The 12,233-nt window shown below is 44.0% G+C and overlaps 1 protein-coding gene across 1 annotated transcript in view; it reads left to right on the top strand.

Annotated features, from left to right (window-relative positions):
- Positions 1–12,233, top strand: part of VWA3A (von Willebrand factor A domain containing 3A) — a 63,451-nt gene that overhangs the window by 2,746 nt on the left and 48,472 nt on the right. The window contains 6 exon segments of the mRNA XM_040458800.1: positions 3,806–3,824; positions 3,826–3,893; positions 4,209–4,332; positions 9,151–9,275; positions 9,370–9,447; positions 12,058–12,112. Coding sequence (XP_040314734.1) covers positions 3,806–3,824; positions 3,826–3,893; positions 4,209–4,332; positions 9,151–9,275; positions 9,370–9,447; positions 12,058–12,112 — 469 coding nt within the window.

Raw genomic sequence — 12,233 nt, 5'->3', positions numbered from 1 at the left:
TCAAATGTTTTTTTTGAGCAGCTACTATGTTCTAGGCACTGATTAGGTGAAAGTCTAATAGAAATGAATGTAACTAAGTCCCTGCCCTCGTGGATCTTTTAGTGGGTTGATGGGCGGGAGCGAACAGTAATAAGCAAATTTGGAGCTTGTCAGATTATAAAACAAAACGGGCTCTGGAGAAAACAAGGCAGGGTGGAGGGGGTACTCTTTGAGATGGGCTAATCAAAAGAGCCGTCTCTAATTGGGTTTCATTTGAGCAAAGACCTGAGGGTAAGGGCTGTGTCCAGTTCTCTCTGCCTCCCCAGTACCGGCTCTTTCTGGCATCCCCGCAAACACCCTAAAAACATTCGTGGAATGAATGATCACTTTATGCTGAAGTGCTTGAAGAAGGAGCATGTTATTCTGATGCTGTTCTACATTTCTATAGTACTCTGTATTTACAAAGCTCTCTGATATTCTCAATTTCCTTTGACCCCTTGACAATTGAGTTGAAGCAGACCAAGCAGTTAACAGTAACCCCATTCCATTCAGCAGATTGAAGAAACCCAAGTTCTGGTGCTTTCTGAAACACCACACCCTCCTCCATCAGTGACCACATCGATCGCCCTAGAATCCCATCCTCAAGTAGGCCTCTGAGTTCATGATTGTTAATCAGTCACTGAAAAGAAGGAACCGGAGCACTGTGGGGCGTCCAGTGTTCGCAAGGCATTTCTATTTCAACAGTCCCTGCCACTGGTCTCTCAGCCAGGCGTACTGAAGGAAAGCCAGTTGTTTTTAAACATTTTCTAGCATTAACACTGCCACATTATCTTGGTGCTTCCCAGATGACAAAGCATCCTCTCAATAAAAGATTAAAAACCCCAGAGAGAAAAGCAAGTTGCCGAACCATCATTAGGCTATTTTATTTAATGATTTCATAAGAACACACGCTTTTATTTTTCAAGCTGCAACTCCATTTGGAGTTTCTCACTTGCTGTGTCTTGGCCAATGTTTTTTTGGTTGCAAGTAACAGACACCTAAATGAGCTAGCTTCAGCAGAAATATCGGGAATTATAAGGAACGGGGTTTTTCATGGAAGCCAAGAGCAGAAGGGGAAGGCAGCTGTCACAGGTGCCTGGGATTACCATTTAGAAGTTCCAGAACCAAGGCAGTTTCTTGACCTCCTCCTCTCCCTTCACCTCCCCTCCCCCAAATGTTGCTAGCCAGTCCCTACTCTCATGTAACTCACAGTCTAATGGGAGAGAGACACCACAATTTTAAAAAATCACACCAATGGATGTATCGTTCTAAATTAAAAATAAAGTATTCCAAAAGAAAGCACAGATCTATGAAAGTTTAGATTACACAAAGAAACTGGAAATAAAGTGGGAAGGTGAAGACTTCCCAGAGGAATTGACACTTATGCTGCAATACCAAGAATGAGTGGGGAAGGTGAGGAGGAGGTGGAATGCTCCAGAGCAAAGACAGCACATGAAAAGGCCCTGGGGTTAAAGGAAAGGTATACCATTGTAGGAACTGAAGGGAGGAGTTGTGGAGCACAGAAGGGGGGCAGGGAGCAGGAATAAAGTGGGAAACCTGGAGAGGTACAGGTGGGCAGCAGCCAGATCATGCAAGACTTCAAATGCCATCTTGAGGACCTTCACCCTAGAAATGAAGGGAAGCCTTAGGGAGAAGAGGGCGTATGACATTCGATTTGTGTTTTTAAAAGCTCACTCTGACTGCAGTGAGAACAGACAGGATGGGGGTCTGGAGGGGGCGTCTGAGGGGATGTAGGGAGGCCAGTGAGGGTCTACTGCAGTTGTCTGTGGCAGAGATGACAGTGACCTGGATACCGAATGTCACTGGAGACAGATAAGTGGAGAGATTTGAGAGAAGGAAAGTTAACAAGATTAGGTGATGGATTGGATATGGGGAATGAGGTGTCAGGAGTAATTCCTAGGTTTCTGACCCATGTGAATAGATGGAGAGTGGCTGTGTTCTCTCAGCTGGAGAACAATGAAAAGACAATTGGTCTGTAGGGAATAAATGAATTCAGTCTTGGACACATTGAGTTTGAGGTACTTCAGGAGGATATATCCAGTGTCGATGAATACACGGGTCTGCAGTCAGAGTGGAAGGTCTGGATTTTTGACATACATTTTGGGAATCATTGATGTATGTAGGTGGTAGTTGAAGCCACGGGCAAGGAAGGGTAAGACCACCTAGGAAAAGCAGATAGAGAAGGGAAGAGAGCGCACAATTTAGCCTCAAGGAACACCGACCTAAACCACTTTAACTGCTCAGGTAGAGGAGAGCGAGCCCGGAAGGGAGACCAGGAAGGAGCCGGCAGAGAAGGAAGAAGGCAGGAGAAAATAGCCCTGGGAAAACCACGACCACTCACTACTCTTGATCTGGAGACAGGCTTTTCCTGCTTCTAAATGTACATGGTGGCCCCATAGCTCGTAATTCCGAATTCCCAGGGAGGATCTGATGGATCCATCTTGTTCCTGTCCACTGCTGACTTGCTGACCAGCTGTGAGGAGAAGGCTGCAGGGTCACCTCTTTGAGTGTAGATGGAGTTCGCAAAGAAAAGAACTCAGTCTCATCTCAGTATTTGCCCCTCATCTCTCTCTTCTTAAAGTCTTTATGGTCACTCATTGCCCTCTCCACCCAGTTCAGCCCTCACCGTGCTCTTTACATGGCCACTGAGGACCTTAGCTATCCAAAAATAGATCCCTTGCCTGATTAGTCTCCATCATATCATCCTGTTCACATCCTTCCTAGCACTTGCCACAATTCCTGTATACTCTAATTAAAAAAAAAAAAAATCTTAATGTTTATTTTTGAGAGACAGAGACAGAGCGTGAGCAGGGAAGGGGCAGAGAGAGAGGGAGACATAGAATCTGAAACAGGTTCCAGGTTCCGAAATGTCAGCACAGAGCCTGACGTGGGGCTTGAATTCACAAATCTCGAGATCATGACCTAAGCCAAGTCGGAAGCTTAACTGACTGAGCCACCCAGGTGCCCCGTCTATATTTAATTTTTTAACATCTGTCTCCCCCTCTAGAATGTAAGCTCTCTGAGGCAAAGACAGATATCAAGCTCAGTGGTTCTCAACTGGGGACAACTGTGCTCCTCCATGAGACGTTAGGCCATGCCTAGAGACTTTTTTTTTTTTTTTAAGTTTATATACTTTTTGAGAGACAGCATGAGCAGGGTAGGAACAGAGGTGGGGTGGGGGGGTGGGAAAAGAGGATCCAAAGCAGGCTCCGCACTGAGAGCGGACAGCCCAGATGCAGGGCTCAAACCCATGAACTGTGAAATCATGACCTGAGCCAAAGTTGGATGCTCAACCACTGAGCCACTCAGGCACCCCTTGGGACATTTTTTTTTTTAAAGTTTTATTTATTGAAGTAATCTCTACACCCAACATGGGGCTCGAACTCATGACCCTGAGATCAAGAGTCACATGCCCCTCCAACAGAGTCAGCCAGGCGCTCCATAGAGACATTTTGGTTGTCACAATTCGGGAGGCAAGAATGCTTTTGGCATCTAGTGGGTCGAAGCTTAGCAGCATCCCACAGCCTCACAACCAAGAATGACCCTGTCCAAAATGTCAACAGTGCTAAAGTTGAGAAGCCGCTGTTACCTTGTTCACCATATCCTCAGCACCTAGCACACAAAGCCTGATACCTAGGAGGTGTTCAATAAGCACTTATTAAATGGATGAATGACAGGAGAATTGAGCTGACTATAGACACCCCAAGGCTGTTATCTCTATGCTGCATTTATCTTTCTCTTTTCTGGTATTCTGTTTTCTCTCTAGGAAAATAAGTGTTGGGTGTTTTTATAATGGCTACAGATACTAGTCATGTCTTCCATGGTCAAGATGATAAGTTTCTGGAAAACCACTGGTAAGGATCTTTGATTTTTTTCAAATGAAAACAATAGTAACAACATTTTGTTCAAGACAGTCGATGGGGGAATACTTGAAGCGAGACTGGATAAATGGTCATGGCATCATCTTATGCCCAAGGGCTTCAGTTTTCTCACTACCAGAACCATAGAATAAAATGTCTTATGAACCTGGAGCCCACTTCTTATCAGGACTCTGCAGGAACCCTTCCCATTTACCATAGGGAAATAAAAATGTCTCTGGAGAACCTGACAATGTGGAGTCAATGTCTAGTGCTGGGACATTGATCAATCGCTCACTGTGTGTTTTGTAGTGTAAGGAGAAACAATGACAGAGATTCAAAGAAGCACTTGGACCAGAAGGATATCCATGGACTCGGCCAAAATCCAGACAATGGACTACTGGTTACACATGTTAACCAGACACAGGATTTACTGGTAAAAACCATAGTGCTTTAAGTGAGTCACAGTGCTTACAAGTCATAGTCAGGGAATGCAGAATGTGTTATTTCTTTCTTCACATATGATCTTGGGATTAAAAAGATTAGTTAAGCATTCATCTCTAATCCTCTGCCTTTATTTAGTTGTTTGTTTATTTATTTATGAGAGTGCAAGTGGGGGGAGGGAGGGGTAAAGGAAAGGGGGAGAGAGAGAGGGAGAGAGAGAGAGAGAGAAAGAGAGAGAGAGAGATTCTCAAGCAGGCTCCACACCCAGCATGGAGCCCAATGCAGGGCTCGATCCTGCAACCCTGAGATCATGATCTGAACCAAAAGCAAGAGACAGATGCTTAACCATCTAACCCATCCTCTGCCTTTAGAAATGACAGGCATATCTATGCTTTTATGCAAATTCTATAGCCTTTTTGGCCATATCATTAAATATTCAGGAGTATATGAAGATTGTCTATATTATCAAAGCCTGAAGACCAAGGAATGTAATTCTAAAATTCCCCTTTCTAAGATTTGTCTTTCTGTGAGGATTCCCTAAAACCTAGATCCAAAAATCCATTTCAGAAGTGCTATCAGAGCAAGAGCATTATGGCAGGAGAATTAACTTCTAGAATAACCAGAACTGTGGTTTTAGACTGACTTTTAGGTTTTAGTTCATGTCAATGAACTATTTTCCCACAATGGTGGCTAGAGTGTCTAGAACTCAGAATTCACTCTACTACAGAAACTATTGTGATTAGGAGTTGTTAGGTACAAGCCTGGCCTATAATCATCGACCTCATCTACACAAGAGTTTAAAGATGATACCTTTGAAACGATAATCAGTCCAAAAACAATACAGTTTTAAGGCTGGCAATTAAACAATCAGGAAAATGGTCCTATTTTACTTTTCTCAAGTATTGTCACTAATAGGAAAGCAATTTTAATGAAAAGAATATGAGGAAATGTCAGTAGAGTCTTGAGATTCTGGGGGATTCTTTCAATGACTTCAGATGTTGATAATATGGGTCTTTGCTTCATCTAATTTCATGTCAAATACATGACTTCCCAGGTGTACAAGGGCCACTCATACAATTATCAGCCACAGCTGGGACCTCCTATACCTCACAAATGAATAGCAGTGGGAAAGATGGAAAGGATCACCCCAACGTAAAGAGCTTACGACTCTCTATGTAAAGCACATACCTCATTATATGATCAGTATGCCCTACCATCAAAATCTATAATGTCTATGTGTTAATGGTGGACCTTCAAATATTAATGATACAAAATCCATGCCCCAAAACATGATATTTTATTTCAAATTCAAGTGAAATGGAAGAAAGGTGAATTCTCAATCCACCATGCACGGAGTCCTCAGCCAGGGAGCCAAGTTGAGTCCTGAAAGATGAAGAGAGTGACATCTAGTGTTCACACTATGTAAAGCAGGGTTTCCCTAAATGTGAGATGGGGGGGGGACCATGATTTTAGTTGATGCTGTTCAAGGGCAGGACATTAATTAGCATAAAATCACACGAGAAATTTACCTTTTGATCAGTTCTCCCTCAATCCTTTATTAGAATAGTCACAGTTTGGAGCTAACTTGAGCTTGGGTTTGAATCTCAGCTGTGCCACATACCAGCTTGTGTAACTTTGGGAAAACTATTTAAATTCTCTGTGCCTCAGTTTTCTTTCTTTTTAATTTTTTAAAAAAAATGTTTAATGTTTACTTATTTTTGAGAGAGAGAGACAGAGCATGAGCAGGGGAGGGGCAGAGAGAGAGGGAGACACAGAATCTGAAGCAGGCTCCAGGCCCTGAGCTGTCAGCAACGAGCTATACGTGGGGCTTGAACCCAGGAACCATGAGATCATGACCTGAGTTGAAGTTGGACACTCAACCGACTGAGCCATCCAGGTGCCCCATGTGCCTCAGTTTTCTTGTCAGTAAAATGGGGTAATGACAGTAACACCTTTGAAGAATTAAATGAGTTAATGTGTGAACGTGCTTGACACATAATAAGTGCTATTCAAGTGTTTACTCTTAGTGTTGTTCACACTTCTTTAACACTTGGTAATTTTTCTTTCTTTCTTTCTTTCTTTCTTTCTTTCTTTCTTTCATTCATTCTTTCTTTCTTTCTCTTTCTTTTGCTAATTTCCTTTAGAAACAGGGCAGTGAGCAGGCTTCAGCACAGAACTGAGGACATACAATGCTATCTAGCTGGACTATAATAACATTTCATTTTCATTGAGGGGGGAAATAAGGATCATTGTTCAGATCTGGTTTGGGTTTTTTTTTTTTAAGGTTGTTGTTTTTTAAGTTTTATTTATTTATTTTGAAAGAGAGCATGGGAGGAGCACGAGTGGGCGAGGGGCAGGGAGAGGGAGAGAGAATCCCAAGCAGGCTCCACACTGAGCCCGATGCATGACTGTGAAATCATGACTTGAGCCGAAATCAGGAGTCAGACTTTTAACAGACTGAGCCTCCCGGGTGCCCCATCGTCGAGATCTGTTAATGCAGCAACATGCACAGCTGGGTGCTGCCGTAGCTTCACATTCCTGTGTCCCAGGTGAGAAAAGAGCCGCACCCACTGGGCCAGCATCACAAAGCAAGTGGATGGAGAACCCCACATACTGCACTCTCTCCTCTCCTGCTCTTCTTTAGACTTTCCTCTTCCTGTGTCTTCCACCCTGCCTAGTGGAGCTCAATCAGCTATCCACAGAATTTTCAACCTCCTGTCCTCCACCTCACCCAGTACAATGAAAGCCCTGACAAATACAACCCAATAACTTAAAAAAAATTTTTTTTTCTTCAACGTTTTTTATTTTATTTTTGGGACAGAGAGAGACAGAGCATGAACGGGTGAGGGGCAGAGAGAGAGGGAGACACAGAATCGGAAACAGGCTCCAGGCTCCGCGAGCCATCAGCCCAGAGCCTGACGCGGGGCTCGAACTCACGGACCACGAGATCGTGACCTGGCTGAAGTCGGACGCTTAACCGACTGCGCCACCCAGGCGCCCCAACCCAATAACTTAAGGTTCAAGCAAGTGCCCGGGAGATGGGCGCAGCCATTTTTGAATGTAGATGGGGGTCTTGGTGGGATAAACAGTGTGTAGACCTACTCCCCAGTCATCAGATGCTGCGTGGCAGTTTCTGTCATAGTGGGACTGAGCCGGCCTCCCCTATGATGCTGTTCCACACCCTGAGTGAGTCATGACCAATTCTGGCAACATTTACATCCTAGGTGTATCACACAAACAACAGTGATCACACTGGAAGCCCAGCCTGAACCAGGCCTTGCACACTTACCCAGCCCCTACTCGTGTCATGTTACACCAACCACAGTGGCCACCTTTCTGCTCTTCAAACACTCTGACTCCTTCCCTGCTCCATGCCTCTGCCCAGAATGTGTGTTCCCTAGCCATGCACAGGGCAGGTTCCTTCTTGACCTCCAGGTGATGGCTCACAGAGGCCTCCTCTGATCCCCACCCCAGCTGAAGTGACCTCCCCATCTCTACCCTACTCACTGTATATCACATTCCCCTGCTCCATTTTCTCACTAGAACTATTCCTTTTTGAAATTATATACATAGATTTCATTTTTTCTCTTCTGTCCCCCTGCCCACTCTAGAATGTAAGCTCCAAGAAGGCAAGAACATTTCTGTCTTGTTCACACTGTAGCCCTACCACCACTGACCACGCCTAGTGCATAGAAGGGCTCAGGAACACCCACCGGGAAGAGGAAGAAATGCCAACCTCCAGGAGAGGCTGATCAAGGCCAAATGGGCTCAGAGCCTCCGGTCAGTTTTCTCTACCTTCTGGTTCCTGGAAAGCATCACCAGTGTTGAATGCTTGCCATGAATAACTTCGGTTCCACCACCAAGGCCACCACCCAAATCCTGAGCTTAGGACTATGTAACTATGTCACTAGGTATAAGCAAGGGGTAGAGTCCTTTTCATGGCCAGACTCCTACAATAGTGGGGAAATTCTACATTTAAAACTTACCTGCTGCTCCTGTCTTCTCTGGACTAGACAGGATAAATCCATTCCCTCCCATCAGCCAACAAATGTTTGTTGAGGACCCTTCAGACTGATAGAAGGCAAAATTCATACACCTGGGAAGATACAGAAAATCCAAATGTAGAAATAAACAAAGACCACCCATATGAGAACAGAGGCAATTATTTAGAGCTTGCTCTAGCAAGGGAGTCAGCCACCTTCACTTATGTTTGGCAGAGACTCAAACGCAGGGAGCCAGAAAGCTTTATGGTGAAAAAGGGGAAAGCTTCACGTGTGCCCTGAAGGAAGGTGTTCGCTTAAGGAATTTGGAGGCAGGCATCTCATAGGATTGGTATTGAGGGCATATTCGGCCTTCTCTGGTGGGTGCTGAGCTGGATGTGAGATAAAAAATAGGAAAGCTGGCAGTCATTGACCAAGTCCTGAGCCTTCTGGACCAGTGGCTACAATTGTGGTTTGGCTTCATGGACTGGTGGCTACAGAGGTCGTGAGTCGGAGTTGTATTGTCATATATGGTCTAGCCACCGTCTGTCTGTATATTCAGTCTCTCTTGAGGCAGCATGTGGTGAGTGACCCTTGAATTGTCCCCACATAGTGGGGATGAGGTGACGGATGAGAATGGGGATTCCCAGAGCAACTGGCTTAGGACACAGGCCTCCTCATTCCTCAGTTCCCTCGGCAAGGTGAGTTCTCGAACAGACTGCGTTCAGAGTTGGCAACCCTTGGGCATCCGTGTGGAGGGAACCTAGGGCATCCTCAGCCTTGCCCTCTCTCTCCCCAGTTTTCTGTTTGACTCTGGCTCTGTCTCACAGAGGCTACAGGGAGACGAGACCCAACCTTCAGCTTGGGAGGACCCGGAAGACTGGCTTTCCACACACAGTTTACAGTTTGAGAGGCTCACCTTGGCTGACCTGATTAGCCAGGGCACCACAGTACTGTAAGTCTGGCTCCACTCCCTTCACCCCCAAGCCTGTAATGACACACCCCGCCCCCCGGGCCGGAAAGACCCTTTCATGAGACTGCTTCTTCAGGGAGGAGGGCAGTGATGTCATGAGGAAAGTGCACTTCTCCACCCAGATGATCCACCAATTTGAATCAAAGCTTTCTGGGTAAGTATGTTTTTCAGTATCTTCTCAAAAACCGCAGAGCTCAAGAATTTCCTCATCTCAGCAGCCTGAAAGTAACTTTGTTCAGACAACAATCTCTGGGTTCTTGACCGGGCCTCTCCCACTTCCGGCCCTGATTGCCTCTTTCCTCAAATGAAGAGATTGGACCATACCAATTTTTCTCAGCCTTTTAAAACCCATGAGCCCTTTGGACACATGGATGGTTCAGTTGGTTGGGCGTCCAACTCTTGATATCAGCACAGGTTATGATCTCACAGTTCATGAAATGGAGCCCCACATCAGGCTCTGTGCTGAATGTGGAGCTTGCTTGGAATTCTCTCTCCCTCTTCCTGCCCCTCCCCTGCTTACACTCTCTCCCTCAAAATAAATAGATGAAAAAAAAAAGGGGGGGTGGTGGAAATCAGTGGAAAGAATGGATTATTTAGTAAACTGTTTTGGATAGTCAACTTATCATTTAGAAAAGAAGAAATGAATTGATGCACCAAAATAAGATGGCAAATGAATATAAAAATTAAAATCACTGAAGTCAAAAAAAAAAAAAAAAAAGGAAAATATTCAAGTTGACTGTGTAGTCTTAGAAATAGAAGACTTTTCTGTCTATATATGCAAAGTCAGACTCTATTAATAAAAAGACCAGGATTGTATTTTAAAGGTATACAATAGCCTTTGTAAAATACACAAGAAAAGGTAATATTCTATATAATGAGGCCTAACTAATCAATATGAAACGAAACACCAAAATTCAAAAATGGACAAAGAAGATGAATAAACAATTCATAGAAGATGGCATACAAAACACTGAAAGTATATACTTTTATTTTTATAATAAAAAAATTTTTTTTAATGTTTATTTATTTTTTAGAGAGAGAGAGAGAGAGAGCACACAAGTGGGGGAGGGCCAGAGAGAGAGAGGGAGACACAGAATCTGAAGCAGGCTCCAGGCTCCCAGCTGTCAGCACAGAGCCAGACAAGGGGCTTGAACTCATGAGCTATGAGATCATGACCTGAGCCAAAGTCAGACGCTTAACCGACTGAGCCACCCAGGTGCCCCTAAAAGTATATATATTTTAATGTTCACTCTTTCTAGTAATCAAAGAAATGCAGTATGCATGCTTTTTCTCTCCCTCTCTCAAAATAAATAAATAAACATTTAAAAATAAAATAAAATCCATGGGCCCTTGAGGTGAGCACATAAAACCTTACACCTTCATTTGATGTGAAATAGTTAAGAGTGACCACTTTTTCAATGACAGACTGAGTTTATACTTTTGCAAATTGCATGTCAAAACCAGCTTTTCCTAGTACATGTATACATTTCATCCCTGCTATAGCAATCTATGATCCATGATTACTGTTTGCATAAGGTTTCCTAAAAGGCTATAATAATAACAAATACCCATCATTTATTAACGTGTGAGGAATTCTGCTGAGGGCTACATGTATTATCTTATTTAAACCTCACAACAACTGGAAATATAGTGTCACTCTCAAGTCAATTATCCAAAATTCAGTTGCTAACTGACCAATTTTCCAGATTTATCAAAACATTTTAACTTTTATAACAATGTATATTGGATATGAAGGTTTAAACAGGTTTTTAAAGAATTCTGCAATATTTTGCTGATTTTCTTTATGTTTATTTATTTATTTGCGAGAGAGGGAGTATGAGTGGGGGAGGGGTGGAGAGAGGGAGCCAGAGAATCTGAAGCAGGCTCTGAGCATCCACACAGAGCCCAATGCGGGGCCCAAAACACACAAACCGTGAGAATCTTGAGATCATGACCTGAGCTGAAGTCGGAGGCTTCACCGACTGAGCCACACAGGCACCCCTTGGCTGATTGGTTTTAATTGTGAATCGAATATGTTAAGGAATGTTCAAGCCTCTTCAGTTAATTCAAATAGATTTTCAGGGAATCAATTGGATTTTCAGCAATTTAACTTCTGGCAAGTTGACTTGGGTAGAGTCCTGGTATTATCATCTTGTTGGAGATGATGAAGCTTAGGTTCAGAGAGGTTACCACACCTGTTGAAGCTAGTAAACGGCTACTACCACAGCTAGTAAACGGCAGAGCTGAATCTCAAGGACCAGCCTGTCCCATTATGAAGTTCACGCTCCAAGGTCTATTTGTACCTTAAAACTCTCCCCGCCACCCACTGCCCCATGATTTCACATCAAAGGTCTTGCTTGCCCTTCAGTAGGCTCCCAAATCCCACCTGTTCTCAATGAGGGCAACAGTTACATTCAAGTGATGAGTCCTTAACTGGAGCACCTGTTACATGCTGTCTCCATCCAGCCATTGGAATGGTTTGCAATAAGGCACGTTCAAGAAGTTCCCCCAGCTACCTTTTGGAAACTAAGTCTTTTTCTGTTAATCAGTCCACTGAGAACACGCTGCTGAAATGCCCCCGTTGGGCATTTATGATCCTCTCCAGGTGACTGGGGAGTCCCACCTGAGGAGACACAGATTTGAGAAGAGCAAGCAAGACATTACCCCAAAATCCCATCCACACCTTCTTCCCATGCATGTTAAGTGGCTGTTGCTCACTGATGAAGGTGACCTTGGGTGATGAGTCTTTCTGGTGTTTTGGCAGAGCTATTGAACTCTATCAACAGAGAATCCAGTGGCTCACAGAAAGCAGCAGGAAGGTAAGAGACAAGGATCTCATTCTCCTCCCCCTTTTTCCTCGGTCCATCTGTATTTGTCACAGTCCTTTCAGCTGCAAATGATAGGCCTCCAACTTAAACTGGCTTAAACTAAAAAAAGGAA

Source organism: Herpailurus yagouaroundi, unplaced genomic scaffold (genome assembly GCF_014898765.1).
Source record: "Herpailurus yagouaroundi ecotype Mexico unplaced genomic scaffold, PumYag 222, whole genome shotgun sequence".
NCBI lineage: Eukaryota > Metazoa > Chordata > Mammalia > Carnivora > Felidae > Herpailurus > Herpailurus yagouaroundi.
Note: the sequence above shows the minus strand (reverse complement) of the source record. Positions and strands in the feature narration are given on the sequence as shown.